The following is a 16,619-nucleotide window of genomic DNA, read 5'->3' on the forward strand; positions in this document are numbered from 1 at the left end:
TGAGACAGGTCTACTAGTGTATGTGTGGTGGTGAGACAGGTCTACTAGTGTATGTATACTGGTGTGGTGGTGAGACAGGTCTACTAGTGTATGTATACTGGTGTGGTGGTGAGACAGGTCTACTAGTGTATGTATACTGGTGTGGTGGTGAGACAGGTCTACTAGTGTATGTATACTGGTGTGGTGGTGAGACAGGTCTACTAGTGTATGTATACTGGCGTGGTGGTGAGACAGGTCTACTAGTGTATGTATACTGGTGTGGTGGTGAGACAGGTCTACTAGTGTATGTATACTGGTGTGGTGGTGAGACAGGTCTACTAGTGTATGTATACTGGCGTGGTGGTGAGACAGGCCTCTCTCTCCAGGTGTATCCAGAGCAGTCAGACGGGTCTCCGGCTCGTCTTCCTCCCTCCTCCTTCCTCACCTGTTCCTCTGACAACACCGTCAGAATCTGGACCACCGACCCGCCCCCTGGACAGGGGAACCTCTACAGCAACGTAAGAGCAGTACAAGTACGCCAGAGTACACGAGTACGAGTGTACAAGTATAGACATGTACCAGAAGATGTACACGAGTACGAGTGTACAAGTATAGACATGTACCAGAAGATGTACACGAGTACGAGTGTACAAGTATAGACATGTACCAGAAGATGTACACGAGTACGAGTGTACAAGTATTTGAGTATTTGATCAGTATCTGTGTTTCAGGACCTGCAGAGGATCCTGTACGTTGGGGAGAACACGCAGCACCTGCAGGCCGAGGGGGATCGGGGGAGGGAGGCCGCCGCCGGGTCTGATGGGAAGTCTGGCGTCAGAGTCCTGAGCATCAGTCCTGATGGACGACACCTGGCGGCCGGAGACCGCTGTGGAAACCTGCGGTGAGACGCTGAGACACTCCATGACGACTTCACCATGACGACTTCACCATGACGACTTCACCATGACGACTTCACCATGACGACTTCACCATAACGACTTCAAGAAGACGACTTCACCATAACGACTTCACCATAACGACTTCAAGAAGACGACTTCACCATAACGACTTCACCATAACGACTTCACCATGACGACTTCACCATGACGACTTCACCATAACGACTTCAAGAAGACGACTTCAAGAAGACGACTTCACGATGACGTCGTCACGACTTCACGATGACGACTTAACGATGACGTCACAACGACTTCACGATGACGACTTCACGATGACGACTTCACGATGACGACTTCACGATGACGTCGTCACGATGACGTCGTCACGATGACGACTTCACGATGACGACTTCACGATGACGACTTCACGATGACGACTTCACGATGACGACTTCACGATGACGACTTCACGATGACGACTTCACGATGACGACTTCACGATGACGACTTCACGATGACGACTTCACGATGACGACTTCACGATGACGACTTCACGATGACGACTTCACGATGACGACTTCACGATGACGACTTCACGATGACGACTTCACGATGACGACTTCACGATGACGTCGTCACGATGACGACTTCACGATGACGACTTCACGATGACGACTTCACGATGACGACTTCACGATGACGACTTCACGATGACGACTTCACGATGACGTCGTCACGATGACGACTTCACGATGACGACTTCACGATGACGACTTCACGATGACGACTTCACGATGACGTCACAACGACTTCTGTCTGTCTCAGACATTAATTGTCATGTTTCTGTGCTCAGTATCTTCGGTCTGGAGTTCCTGGACGAGCTGGTGAAGATCGAGGCTCACGACTCGGAGGTGTTGTGTTTGGAGTTCTCTCCCACGTCCACAGGTGAGGGCTCAGGTCAAAGGTCAGGTCCAGGACCAGCTCAGGTGTGGACTCCCGACTGACTATGTCGTTTCAGGTGTGAATCTGTTGGCGTCGGCCAGCAGAGATCGACTGATCCACATCTTCAACCTGGACAAGAACTACAGTCTGGAGCAGACTCTGAACGACCACTCGGCCTCCATCACCGCCGTGAAGTTCACTGGTATAGTTATTACTGTTACTATGACTACATGCTATGAAGTTTATGCTTGAAGATACCACATTACATGAAGTCCTTGAATGAGAAAAGTACTGCTCTCAGTACTACCCAGCTAGTATTCCTTGGTACCACCAGAGAACACGAGACTCTCCTCGGATCATAGAACCGGTTCCTGTGTTCAGGACACAGTTCTGATCATAGAACCGGTTCCTGTGTTCAGGACACAGTTCTGATCATAGAACCGGTTCCTGTGTTCAGGACACAGTTCTGATCTTAGAACCGGTTCCTGTGTTCAGGACAGAGTTCTGATCTTAGAACCGGTTCCTGTGTTCAGGTGAGAGTTCTGATCATAGAACCGGTTCCTGTGTTCAGGACAGAGTTCTGATCATAGAACCGGTTCCTGTGTTCAGGACAGAGTTCTGATCTTAGAACCAGTTCCTGTGTTCAGGACAGAGTTCTGATCTTAGAACCGGTTCCTGTGTTCAGGACAGAGTTCTGATCTTAGAACCAGTTCCTGTGTTCAGGTGAGAGTTCTGATCTTAGAACCGGTTCCTGTGTTCAGGTGAGAGTTCTGATCTTAGAACCGGTTCCTGTGTTCAGGACAGAGTTCTGATCATAGAACCGGTTCCTGTGTTCAGGACAGAGTTCTGATCATAGAACCGGTTCCTGTGTTCAGGACAGAGTTCTGATCTTAGAACCAGTTCCTGTGTTCAGGACAGAGTTCTGATCTTAGAACCGGTTCCTGTGTTCAGGTGAGAGTTCTGATCATAGAACCGGTTCCTGTGTTCAGGACAGAGTTCTGATCATAGAACCGGTTCCTGTGTTCAGGACAGAGTTCTGATCTTAGAACCGGTTCCTGTGTTCAGGACAGAGTTCTGATCTTAGAACCAGTTCCTGTGTTCAGGACAGAGTTCTGATCTTAGAACCGGTTCCTGTGTTCAGGTGAGAGTTCTGATCATAGAACCGGTTCCTGTGTTCAGGACAGAGTTCTGATCATAGAACCGGTTCCTGTGTTCAGGACAGAGTTCTGATCTTAGAACCGGTTCCTGTGTTCAGGTGAGAGTTCTGATCATAGAACCGGTTCCTGTGTTCAGGTGAGAGTTCTGATCATAGAACCGGTTCCTGTGTTCAGGACAGAGTTCTGATCTTAGAACCGGTTCCTGTGTTCAGGTGAGAGTTCTGATCATAGAACCGGTTCCTGTGTTCAGGTGAGAGTTCTGATCTTAGAACCGGTTCCTGTGTTCAGGACAGAGTTCTGATCATAGAACCGGTTCCTGTGTTCAGGACAGAGTTCTGATCATAGAACCAGTTCCTGTGTTCAGGACAGAGTTCTGATCTTAGAACCGGTTCCTGTGTTCAGGTGAGAGTTCTGATCATAGAACCGGTTCCTGTGTTCAGGACAGAGTTCTGATCTTAGAACCGGTTCCTGTGTTCAGGTGAGAGTTCTGATCATAGAACCGGTTCCTGTGTTCAGGTGAGAGTTCTGATCTTAGAACCGGTTCCTGTGTTCAGGTGAGAGTTCTGATCATAGAACCGGTTCCTGTGTTCAGGTGAGAGTTCTGATCTTAGAACCGGTTCCTGTGTTCAGGACAGAGTTCTGATCATAGAACCGGTTCCTGTGTTCAGGACAGAGTTCTGATCTTAGAACCGGTTCCTGTGTTCAGGTGAGAGTTCTGATCATAGAACCGGTTCCTGTGTTCAGGACAGAGTTCTGATCTTAGAACCGGTTCCTGTGTTCAGGACAGAGTTCTGATCATAGAACCGGTTCCTGTGTTCAGGACAGAGTTCTGATCTTAGAACCGGTTCCTGTGTTCAGGACAGAGTTCTGATCTTAGAACCGGTTCCTGTGTTCAGGTGAGAGTCCAGAGGTCCGGATCGTGAGCTGTGGAGCCGACAAGAGCATCTACTTCCAGAAGGCTGAGCAGGTCTGACATCTAATATGTAAATAGAAAAATAGAAATACTTCTAATACTACCAGGAGTACTTCAGTAATACTTCCAATACTACGAGAAAAACTTCCATAATTAGGGTCCTCTACGACGTATTTATGTTTCATTCTTCTTCTCTACGGTCCAACCCGGTTTGGGGAGTTGTGGGAACTCCTCCTAGAGATTAAACCCGATTCCTTCCAAAGTCGGGCAGAGTGATCTTGAGACCTTAGTCGTGGAACGTTATCAAAGGATTTTAAAAATATGAAACTGTGCGTACGGCGCGACGGCAAAGAACCCCGTTCGCCATGACAATGGAAGTTGTTTTAACTCGGTCATACATGATGTAATCTGCTCCATATTTCTCATATGTCATGTGTGTGTTCCAGATGGTGGAGGGTCCGTGGTTCTCCAGGAGTCACCACGTGGTGGAGAAGACGACTTTGTACGACATGGACCTGGACTCATCGAGGACTCACGTCGCCGTCGCCTGTCAGGACCGAAACGTCAGGTTAGAGGGGGTGTATATGTATGTGTATATATATATATATATGTGTGTGTATATATATATATATGTGTGTGTGTATATATGTATGTGGACATACACACATATACACACATATATACACATACACACATATATACACATACACACATATATATATATATATACATACATACATACATACTGACTGTTTCAGGGTTTACAACGTGGAAACTGGGAAGCTGAAGAAGTGTTTGAAGGGCTCGACTAGCGATGAAGGAGCGCTGCTGAAGGTGAGGATACGTTTATTGATTATTATTTCACCTATTGGTTAATTGATTGATCCTTCGCAGACACCCAGCATGACCCTTTGTGATGTCGGCAGGTCCAGATGGATCCGTCCGGGTCATACTTTGCCACCAGCTGCTCCGATAAGGACATCACCATCTTTGACTACGAGTCAGGAGAGTGTGTCGCCACCCTGTTCGGACACTCTGGTGAGTGAATCCGTTCATTTCTGGTTTGTTTTCTTTCTTCAGAAGTTTCATTTACCTGCTGCGTTTGTTTCCTCAGAGATCGTCACATGTATGAGGTTCAGTCGGGACTACAGACACCTCATCACTGTGTCTGGAGACAGGTAACGTTATTATCAGGAGACGGTAACGTTATTATCAGGAGACGGTAACGTTGTTATCAAGAGACGGTAACGTTATTATCAGGAGACGGTAACGTTGTTATCATGAGACGTTAACGTTGTTATCAAGAGACGTTAACGTTGTTATCAAGAGACGGTAACGTTATTATCAGGAGACGGTAACGTTGTTATCAAGAGACGGTAACGTTGTTATCAAGAGACGGTAACGTTGTTATCATGAGACGGTAACGTTGTTATCATGAGACGGTAACGTTATTATCAGGAGACGGTAACGTTGTTATCAAGAGACGGTAACGTTATTATCAGGAGACGGTAACGTTGTTATCATGAGACGGTAACGTTGTTATCATGAGACGGTAACGTTGTTATCAGGAGACGGTAACGTTGTTATCATGAGACGGTAACGTTGTTATCAGGAGACGGTAACGTTGTTATCAGGAGACGGTAACGTTGTTATCATGAGACGGTAACGTTGTTATCAGGAGACGGTAACGTTGTTATCATGAGACGGTAACGTTGTTATCAAGAGACGGTAACGTTATTATCATGAGACGGTAACGTTATTATCATGAGACGGTAACGTTGTTATCATGAGACGGTAACGTTGTTGTCATGAGACGGTAACGTTATTATCATGAGACGGTAACGTTGTTATCAAGAGACGGTAACGTTGTTATCAAGAGACGGTAACGTTGTTATCATGAGACGGTAACGTTGTTATCATGAGACGGTAACGTTGTTATCAAGAGACGGTAACGTTATTATCAGGAGACGGTAACGTTGTTATCATGAGACGGTAACGTTGTTATCATGAGACGGTAACGTTGTTATCAGGAGACGGTAACGTTGTTATCATGAGACGGTAACGTTGTTATCAGGAGACGGTAACGTTGTTATCATGAGACGGTAACGTTGTTATCAAGAGACGGTAACGTTATTATCATGAGACGGTAACGTTATTATCATGAGACGGTAACGTTGTTATCATGAGACGGTAACGTTGTTGTCATGAGACGGTAACGTTATTATCATGAGACGGTAACGTTGTTATCAAGAGACGGTAACGTTGTTATCATGAGACGGTAACGTTGTTATCATGAGACGGTAACGTTGTTATCAAGAGACGGTAACGTTGTTATCAAGAGACGGTAACGTTGTTATCAAGAGACGGTAACGTTGTTATCATGAGACGGTAACGTTGTTATCATGAGACGGTAACGTTGTTATCATGAGACGGTAACGTTGTTATCATGAGACGGTAACGTTGTTATCATGAGACGGTAACGTTGTTATCATGAGACGGTAACGTTGTTATCATGAGACGGTAACGTTATTATCAAGAGACGGTAACGTTGTTATCAAGAGACGGTAACGTTGTTATCATGAGACGGTAACGTTGTTATCATGAGACGGTAACGTTATCATGAGACGGTAACGTTGTTATCAGGAGACGGTAACGTTGTTATCAAGAGACGTTAACGTTGTTATCATGAGACGGTAACGTTGTTATCATGAGACGGTAACGTTGTTATCAAGAGACGGTAACGTTGTTATCATGAGACGGTAACGTTATTATCATGAGACGGTAACGTTGTTATCATGAGACGGTAACGTTGTTATCATGAGACGGTAACGTTGTTATCAAGAGACGGTAACGTTGTTATCAAGAGACGGTAACGTTGTTATCAAGAGACGGTAACGTTGTTATCAAGAGACGGTAACGTTGTTATCATGAGACGGTAACGTTGTTATCAAGAGACGGTAACGTTGTTATCATGAGACGGTAACGTTGTTATCATGAGACGGTAACGTTGTTATCAAGAGACGGTAACGTTGTTATCATGAGACGGTAACGTTGTTATCATGAGACGGTAACGTTATTATCAGGAGACGGTAACGTTGTTATCAAGAGACGGTAACGTTATTATCATGAGACGGTAACGTTGTTATCATGAGACGGTAACGTTATTATCATGAGACGGTAACGTTGTTATCAGGAGACGGTAACGTTGTTATCATGAGACGGTAACGTTATTATCATGAGACGGTAACGTTGTTATCAGGAGACGGTAACGTTGTTATCATGAGACGGTAACGTTGTTATCAAGAGACGGTAACGTTGTTATCAAGAGACGGTAACGTTGTTATCAAGAGACGGTAACGTTGTTATCAAGAGACGGTAACGTTGTTATCATGAGACGGTAACGTTATTATCATGAGACGGTAACGTTATTATCAAGAGACGGTAACGTTGTTATCATGAGACGGTAACGTTGTTATCAGGAGACGGTAACGTTGTTATCAAGAGACGGTAACGTTGTTATCATGAGACGGTAACGTTGTTATCAAGAGACGGTAACGTTATTATCAGGAGACGGTAACGTTATTATCAGGAGACGGTAACGTTGTTATCAGGAGACGGTAACGTTATTATCAAGAGACGGTAACGTTATTATCAAGAGACGGTAACGTTATTATCAAGAGACGGTAACGTTGTTATCAGGAGACGGTAACGTTGTTATCAAGAGACGGTAACGTTGTTATCAAGAGACGGTAACGTTGTTATCAAGAGACGGTAACGTTGTTATCAAGAGACGGTAACGTTATTATCAGGAGACGGTAACGTTGTTATCATGAGACGGTAACGTTATTATCAGGAGACGGTAACGTTGTTATCAGGAGACGGTAACGTTGTTATCATGAGACGGTAACGTTGTTATCATGAGACGGTAACGTTGTTGTCATGAGACGGTAACGTTGTTATCATGAGACGGTAACGTTGTTGTCATGAGACGGTAACGTTGTTATCATGAGACGGTAACGTTGTTATCAGGAGACGGTAACGTTGTTATCAGGAGACGGTAACGTTGTTATCATGAGACGGTAACGTTGTTATCATGAGACGGTAACGTTGTTATCATGAGACGGTAACGTTATTATCATGAGACGGTAACGTTGTTATCAGGAGACGGTAACGTTATTATCAGGAGACGGTAACGTTGTTATCAGGAGACGGTAACGTTGTTATCATGAGACGGTAACGTTGTTATCATGAGACGGTAACGTTGTTGTCATGAGACGGTAACGTTGTTATCAAGAGACGGTAACGTTGTTATCAAGAGACGGTAACGTTGTTATCAGGAGACGGTAACGTTGTTGTCATGAGACGGTAACGTTGTTATCATGAGACGGTAACGTTGTTATCATGAGACGGTAACGTTGTTATCAAGAGACGGCAACGTTGTTATCAAGAGACGGTAACGTTGTTATCAGGAGACGGTAACGTTGTTATCAGGAGACGGTAACGTTGTTATCATGAGACGGTAACGTTGTTATCATGAGACGGTAACGTTGTTATCATGAGACGGTAACGTTGTTATCATGAGACGGTAACGTTGTTATCATGAGACGGTAACGTTGTTATCATGAGACGGTAACGTTGTTATCATGAGACGGTAACGTTATTATCATGAGACGGTAACGTTGTTATCAGGAGACGGTAACGTTATTATCAGGAGACGGTAACGTTATTATCATGAGACGGTAACGTTGTTATCATGAGACGGTAACGTTGTTATCAAGAGACGGTAACGTTGTTATCATGAGACGGTAACGTTATTATCAGGAGACGGTAACGTTGTTATCAAGAGACGGTAACGTTGTTATCAAGAGACGGTAACGTTGTTATCATGAGACGGTAACGTTGTTATCATGAGACGGTAACGTTGTTATCAAGAGACGGTAACGTTGTTATCAAGAGACGGTAACGTTATTATCAAGAGACGGTAACGTTATTATCATGAGACGGTAACGTTATTATCAGGAGACGGTAACGTTGTTATCATGAGACGGTAACGTTGTTATCATGAGACGGTAACGTTGTTATCAAGAGACGGTAACGTTGTTATCAAGAGACGGTAACGTTGTTATCAGGAGACGGTAACGTTGTTATCATGAGACGGTAACGTTGTTATCAAGAGACGGTAACGTTGTTATCATGAGACGGTAACGTTGTTATCATGAGACGGTAACGTTGTTATCAAGAGACGGTAACGTTGTTATCAGGAGACGGTAACGTTGTTATCATGAGACGGTAACGTTGTTATCAAGAGACGGTAACGTTATTATCATGAGACGGTAACGTTGTTATCAAGAGACGGCAACGTTGTTATCAAGAGACGGTAACGTTGTTATCAAGAGACGGTAACGTTATTAGGAGACGAGTGACGTTGTCATCAGGCAACATTAACCATGAGACGGGTCAACTACTTGGTTGAGAGATTCTTTAGTTCTTTACAATGAACTTTTTTGTTGTTCTTTAGTTGTGTGTTTGTGTGGAGGCTGGACTCTCAGATGACCAGCACCATGAGGAAGAGGCGGGGCCTCAAACTGTCCACCAGCAAACATCAAACCATCAGGTGAGTGAGACGTTGGAGAGCTGAGGGCGGAAGGCGGTCCGGTATGAGTTCAAAGGTGTTCAGTCCGTTGTTGTTTCAGGAGGGAGACCTTCATTACTGGACCCTCCTCTCAGCTGCCTCAGATGGAGGAAGAGGCTGACCTCGGGACTCCAGACAGACTGGACTCTGTTCAGGGTGAGGATGAGGACTGGGCAAGTCCAGTCTGTCTTATTTCATTCTTCCTCCAGAGCAGGCGTGTCATACCTGGATGTGTAGGCGTGTCATACCTGGATGTGTAGGCGTGTCATACCTGGATGTGTAGGCGTGTCATACCTGGATGTGTAGGCGTATCATACCTGGATGTGTAGGCGTGTGTCATACCTGGATGTGTAGGCGTGTCATACCTGGATGTGTAGGCGTGTCATACCTGGATGTGTAGGCGTGTGTCATACCTGGATGTGTAGGCGTGTCATACCTGGATGTGTAGGCGTGTCATATACCTGGATGTGTAGGCGTGTGTCATACCTGGATGTGTAGGCGTGTGTCATACCTGGATGTGTAGGCGTGTCATACCTGGATGTGTAGGCGTGTGTCATACCTGGATGTGTAGGCGTGTGTCATACCTGGATGTGTAGGTGTGTCATACCTGGATGTGTAGGTGTGTCATACCTGGATGTGTAGGCGTGTGTCATACCTGGATGTGTAGGTGTGTCATACCTGGATGTGTAGGCGTGTGTCATACCTGGATGTGTAGGCGTGTCATACCTGGATGTGTAGGTGTGTCATACCTGGATGTGTAGGCGTGTGTCATACCTGGATGTGTAGGTGTGTCATACCTGGATGTGTAGGTGTGTCATACCTGGATGTGTAGGCGTGTCATACCTGGATGTGTAGGTGTGTCATACCTGGATGTGTAGGCGTGTGTCATACCTGGATGTGTAGGTGTGTCATACCTGGATGTGTAGGCGTGTGTCATACCTGGATGTGTAGGCGTGTGTCATACCTGGATGTGTAGGCGTGTGTCATACCTGGATGTGTAGGCGTGTGTCATACCTGGATGTGTAGGCGTGTGTCATACCTGGATGTGTAGGCGTGTCATGTAGAATAATACAGACAACAGACAGTCCACAGTGCAGACAAGCAACACATTACAAGGAACAAACAAATCCAGGAAGTGCCTTTTAAAACATCTAAAAAAACACAACTAAAAAGGTGTTCATTAAAAAATCTAACTGCTGCTGGAACCTTCTGAGTGGTTCAGTAGAACACTGAGGCCTCCTGAGTCTCAGTGAAAGACCTTCTGCGTGTGTCATACCTGGATGTGTAGGTGTGTCATACCTGGATGTGTAGGCGTGTATCATACCTGGATGTGTAGGCGTGTCATACCTGGATGTGTAGGTGTGTCATACCTGGATGTGTAGGCGTGTCATACCTGGATGTGTAGGCGTGTCATACCTGGATGTGTAGGCGTGTCATACCTGGATGTGTAGGCGCGTCATACCTGGATGTGTAGCCGTGTCATACCTGGATGTGTAGGCGTGTATCATACCTGGATGTGTAGGCGCGTATCATACCTGGATGTGTAGGCGTGTCATACCTGGATGTGTAGGCGTGTCATACCTGGATGTGTAGGCGTGTCATACCTGGATGTGTAGGCGTGTCATACCTGGATGTGTAGGCGTGTCATACCTGGATGTGTAGGCGTGTCATACCTGGATGTGTAGGCGTGTAATACCTGGATGTGTAGGCGTGTATCATACCTGGATGTGTAGGCGCGTATCATACCTGGATGTGTAGGCGTGTCATACCTGGATGTGTAGGCGCGTATCATACCTGGATGTGTAGGCGTGTCATACCTGGATGTGTAGGCGTGTCATACCTGGATGTGTAGGCGTGTCATACCTGGATGTTTAGGCGTGTATCATACCTGGATGTGTAGGCGTGTCATACCTGGATGTGTAGGCGTGTCATACCTGGATGTGTAGGCGCGTATCATACCTGGATGTGTAGGCGTGTCATACCTGGATGTGTAGGCGCGTATCATACCTGGATGTGTAGGCGTGTCATACCTGGATGTGTAGGCGTGTCATACCTGGATGTGTAGGCGCGTATCATACCTGGATGTGTAGGCGTGTCATACCTGGATGTGTAGGCGTGTCATACCTGGATGTGTAGGCGTGTATCATACCTGGATGTGTAGGCGTGTATCATACCTGGATGTGTAGGCGTGTCATACCTGGATGTGTAGGCGTGTATCATACCTCATTACTGCGGATGATAAAAACAGGATCAATAAGATGATCAGAAAGGCTGGCTCAGTGATTGGCCTTCCGGACTCACTAGAGGTCACTATACAAAAAGGACAAGGGCCATCCACTACACTGTGTTTTTAATGGACTCAGAAGGTCTTTCACTGAGACTCAGGAGACCTCAGTGTTCTACTGAACCACTCAGAAGGTCTTTCACTGAGACTCAGGAGGCCTCAGTGTTCTACTGAACCACTCAGAAGGTCTTTCACTGAGACTCAGGAGGTTTCAGTGTTCTACTGAACCACTCAGAAGGTCTTTCACTGAGACTCAGGAGGCCTCAGTGTTCTACTGAACCACTCAGAAGGTCTTTCAGTGAGACTCAGGAGGTTTCAGTGTTCTACTGAACCACTCAGAAGGTCTTTCACTGAGACTCAGGAGGTTTCAGTGTTCTACTGAACCACTCAGAAGGTCTTTCACTGAGACTCAGGAGGTTTCAGTGTTCTACTGAACCACTCAGAAGGTCTTTCACTGAGACTCAGGAGGCCTCAGTGTTCTACTGAACCACTCAGAAGGTCTTTCACTGAGACTCAGGAGGCCTCAGTGTTCCACTGAACCACTCAGAAGGTCTTTCACTGAGACTCAGGAGGTTTCAGTGTTCTACTGAACCACTCAGAAGGTCTTTCACTGAGACTCAGGAGGCCTCAGTGTTCCACTGAACCACTCAGAAGGTCTTTCAGTGAGACTCAGGAGGCCTCAGTGTTCTACTGAACCACTCAGAAGGTCTTTCACTGAGACTCAGGAGGCCTCAGTGTTCTACTGAACCACTCAGAAGGTTCCAGCAGCAGTTAGATTTTTTAATGAACACCTTTTTAGTTGTGTTTTTTTAGATGTTTTAAAAGGCACTTCCTGGATTTGTTTGTTCCTTGTAATGTGTTGCTTGTCTGCACTGTGGACTGTCTGTTGTCTGTATTATTCTACATGACATTTAGCTGACGCTTTTATCCAAAGCGACTGACAATAAGTGAATTCAACCGTGAGTAAGAACTCAGAACAACAAGAATCAAGAAACAACAATTTCTCCAAGAAAGCCCAACTCCAAAGTGCTTTAAGTAAGTTCTACTAAAGTGCTGCTTTCTTCAAGGTTAGTAAAGGTGTGTTTTTAGTTCCCGGTGGAAGATGTCAGTGAGGAGCTTGTTTCGGCTTCTTCCTGTTCCTTTGCTGCAGAAGCAACATGGCCGACGGTGACTTCCTGACGCCCTTCAAATCCATCTGGTGTCTGTATGTGATGTGGTTATGAGACGGCAGTTTGTTTGAATCATGACGACGTTGTTGTTGTTGTTGTTGTTGTTTTAGACGCTCCGCTGCTTCAGACCAACGGGAAGCTGCCCATGTGGTTCAGAAAGCTGGTGAGTTTCCTGCTGACGTCTTTGTCTCTTTGGTCAGAGGATGTTTTTATTCCTGTGTTTTCATCAGCAGGGTCAAGGCGACGCCTCCTCTGCCATCCAATCAGCCGCGGAGCCTCGTCAGGTGAGGAGCCGGTGGGCGGAGCAACTGAACCCTCTGACCATCTGCTCCAACTCCTCCCCGAGTCCCACCAAGAGTCAGGAGGAGGAGGAGGAGGAGGAGGAGGAGGAGGGGTTTAGAGAGGAGGAGGGAGACTTCCATCCTCAGAGTCTGGAAAGTATGCTGGAAGATGAAGAGCAGGAGGAGGAGGAGGAGAACAAGGAGGAGGAGGTAGGAGCAGAACCATCATGACTAGAAGTAGAGGACCAGAACACATCTTCAGAGCACAATAACTCAGTTATTATGACATCAATCATTAAAGTGAGAACATTGTCTCTGTCTCTGTGTGGTGTTCAGGTGCTCCAGAATCCAGGTGACAACAGCAGCTACATCATCTACCCCTCCTCCTCCACCACCACCAGGTGAGGTTTCCTTCAAGGTGCAGCTGCAGAAGCTCAGAGCCACTTTAACAAACACCTGTTTGTCCTCAGGGAGTTTGACCCCCGGCGATGTCTCGCCCAGCCGGAGGTCAAAGGTCAGACGGCGTGGGGCTCTCAGCGGAGTCCGGACTCCGCCTGCTCCGAAGACTCAGCGGGAAGCGTGGAGCAGCAGCAGGACGCGGGTTAGTCATGATTTATTAATCATTGTTATTATTAATTGTTGTTTATTAATATGAATCACCTTTATTGTTGTTGATAATTCATATTGTTGTTATGTCCCCTCAGACACCGACTCCCTCAGTCAGGGCAGCTCGGTGGGCAGTTTGGTTCTGGAGGACGAGGAGGACAGAAACTCTCTGAAGGACCACTTTGATACTCTGGCCTCCAGTCTGAGCGACGGTACCGAACACTCTTCATTGTACTGATCTTCATTATCGTCAATCTGACCTCGCACCTGTCTGCTGACGTCTCTTTGACATTTGACCTTTCAGAGAAGTTTGACACCAACCTGAGCACCCTGCAGCCTCCGGGGGAGACGCACTACCTGAACCCTCGGCTCAGCATCTCCACCCGCTTCCTGTCCCGCTTCCAGGACCGAATCAGGTCCGTTTACCCACAATCCTCAGGTGTCACAGGTGTGACCCTCTGGCCTACGGGGGTTGTCGTCGCCATGGTGATAACAGACTTTTCCTGCTGTGTTTTTAGGACGGGGCCCAGCAGAGCTCCGCCCTTCATCTCCATGCCGACCAGAATCTTAGAGGAGAGCAACGTCAGCAACACAATGGTACTAACACACCTGAAACGCACCTGAGCGACGCTAAACGCACCTGAAACACACCTGAGCGACACTAAACGCACCTGAAACACACCTGAGCGACGCGAAACACACCCAAGCGACGCTAAACGCACCCGAGCGACGCGAAACGCACCCGAGCGACGCTAAGCACACCTGAGCGACGCTAAGCACACCTGAGCGACGATAAACGCACCTGAAACACGATAAACGCACCCGAGCGACGCTAAGCACACCTGAGCGACGCTAAACGCACCTGAAACGCACCTGAGCGACGCGAAACGCACCTGAGCGACGATAAACGCACCCGAGCGACGCGAAACGCACCCGAGCGACGATAAACGCACCCGAGCGACGAGAAACGCACCCGAGCGACGAGAAACGCACCTGAGCGACGCTAAACGCACCTGAGCCACGATAAACGCACCTGAGCGACGCTAAACGCACCTGAAACGCACCTGAGCGACGCGAAACGCACCTGAGCGACGATAAACGCACCCGAGCGACGCGAAACGCACCTGAAACACACCTGAGCGACACTAAACGCACCTGAAACACACCTGAGCGACACTAAACGCACCTGAAACACACCTGAGCGACGCGAAACACACCCAAGCGACGCTAAACGCACCCGAGCGACGCGAAACGCACCCGAGCGACGCTAAGCACACCTGAGCGACGCTAAGCACACCTGAGCGACGATAAACGCACCTGAAACACGATAAACGCACCCGAGCGACGCTAAGCACACCTGAGCGACGCTAAACGCACCTGAAACGCACCTGAGCGACGCGAAACGCACCTGAGCGACGATAAACGCACCCGAGCGACGCGAAACGCACCCGAGCGACGATAAACGCACCCGAGCGACGCGAAACGCACCTGAGCGACGCTAAACGCACCTGAGCCACGATAAACGCACCTGAGCGACGCTAAACGCACCTGAAACGCACCTGAGCGACGCGAAACGCACCTGAGCGACGCGAAACGCACCTGAGCGACGCGAAACGCACCTGAGCGACGATAAACGCACCCGAGCGACGCGAAACGCACCTGAGCGACGCTAAACGCACCTGAGCCACGATAAACGCACCTGAGCGACGCTAAACGCGACGCTAAACGCACCCGAGCGACGCGAAACACACCCGAGCGACGCGAAACGCACCCGAGCGACGATAAACGCACCCGAGCGACGCTAAACGCACCCGAGCGACGCTAAACGCACCCGAGCCACGATAAACGCACCCGAGCGACGCGAAACGCACCCGAGCGACGCGAAACGCACCCGAGCGACGCTAAACACACCCGAGCGACGCGAAACGCACCTGAAACACACCTGAGCGACGCTAAACGCACCTGAACGACGCTAAACGCGACGCTAAACGCACCCGAGCGACGCGAAACGCACCCGAGCGACGCTAAACACACCCGAGCGACGCTAAGCACACCCGAGCGACGCTAAACGCACCTGAGCGACGATAAACGCACCTGAGCGACGCAAAACGCACCTGAGCCACGATAAACGCACCTGAGCCACGATAAACGCGACGCTAAACACACTTGAGCGACGCGAAACGCACCCGAGCGACGCTAAACGCACCCGAGCGACGCGAAACGCACCCGAGCGACGCTAAACACACCCGAGCGACGCGAAACGCACCTGAAACACACCTGAGCGACGCGAAACGCACCTGAGCGACGCGAAACGCACCTGAGCGACGCGAAACGCACCTCAGCGACGCTAAACGCACCTGAGCCACGATAAACGCACCTGAAACACACCTGAGCGACGCGAAACGCACCTGAGCCACGATAAACGCACCTGAGCCACGATAAACGCGACGCTAAACACACTTGAGCGACGCGAAACGCACCCGAGCGACGCTAAACGCACCCGAGCGACGCGAAACGCACCCGAGCGACGCTAAACACACCCGAGCGACGCGAAACGCACCTGAAACACACCTGAGCGACGCGAAACGCACCTGAGCGACGCGAAACGCACCTGAGCGACGCGAAACGCACCTCAGCGACGCTAAACGCACCTGAGCCACGATAAACGCACCTGAAACGCACCCGAGCGACGCTAAACGCACCCGAGCGACGCGAAACGCACCCGAGCGACGCTAAACACACCCGAGCGACGCGAAA

The 16,619-nt window shown here is 48.2% G+C and overlaps 1 protein-coding gene across 5 annotated transcripts in view; it reads left to right on the forward strand.

Moving 5' to 3' along the window:
* The window catches only part of wdr62 (WD repeat domain 62), a 30,109-nt gene that overhangs the window by 6,550 nt on the left and 6,940 nt on the right, over positions 1 to 16,619 (forward strand). For 2 of the 5 annotated variants that reach the window (XM_034547806.1, XM_034547809.1), the window contains exons 10-27: positions 366 to 497; positions 711 to 880; positions 1,732 to 1,823; positions 1,897 to 2,022; positions 3,874 to 3,944; positions 4,337 to 4,458; positions 4,649 to 4,724; positions 4,817 to 4,928; positions 5,005 to 5,068; positions 9,409 to 9,504; positions 9,584 to 9,678; positions 13,086 to 13,138; positions 13,206 to 13,466; positions 13,593 to 13,656; positions 13,723 to 13,857; positions 13,961 to 14,074; positions 14,167 to 14,278; positions 14,381 to 14,459. In XM_034547806.1, coding sequence (XP_034403697.1) covers positions 366 to 497; positions 711 to 880; positions 1,732 to 1,823; positions 1,897 to 2,022; positions 3,874 to 3,944; positions 4,337 to 4,458; positions 4,649 to 4,724; positions 4,817 to 4,928; positions 5,005 to 5,068; positions 9,409 to 9,504; positions 9,584 to 9,678; positions 13,086 to 13,138; positions 13,206 to 13,466; positions 13,593 to 13,656; positions 13,723 to 13,857; positions 13,961 to 14,074; positions 14,167 to 14,278; positions 14,381 to 14,459 — 1,974 coding nt within the window. Of the gene's footprint in view, positions 1 to 39; positions 235 to 351; positions 498 to 710; positions 881 to 1,731; positions 1,824 to 1,896; positions 2,023 to 3,873; positions 3,945 to 4,336; positions 4,459 to 4,648; positions 4,725 to 4,816; positions 4,929 to 5,004; positions 5,069 to 9,408; positions 9,505 to 9,583; positions 9,679 to 13,085; positions 13,139 to 13,205; positions 13,467 to 13,592; positions 13,658 to 13,722; positions 13,858 to 13,960; positions 14,075 to 14,166; positions 14,279 to 14,380; positions 14,460 to 16,619 lie in introns of all 5 variants that reach the window. The other 3 variants (XM_034547810.1, XM_034547807.1, XM_034547808.1) reach the window with 3 other exon arrangements.

Source organism: Cyclopterus lumpus, chromosome 13, assembly GCF_009769545.1.
Source record: "Cyclopterus lumpus isolate fCycLum1 chromosome 13, fCycLum1.pri, whole genome shotgun sequence".
Classification (NCBI taxonomy): domain Eukaryota; kingdom Metazoa; phylum Chordata; class Actinopteri; order Perciformes; family Cyclopteridae; genus Cyclopterus; species Cyclopterus lumpus.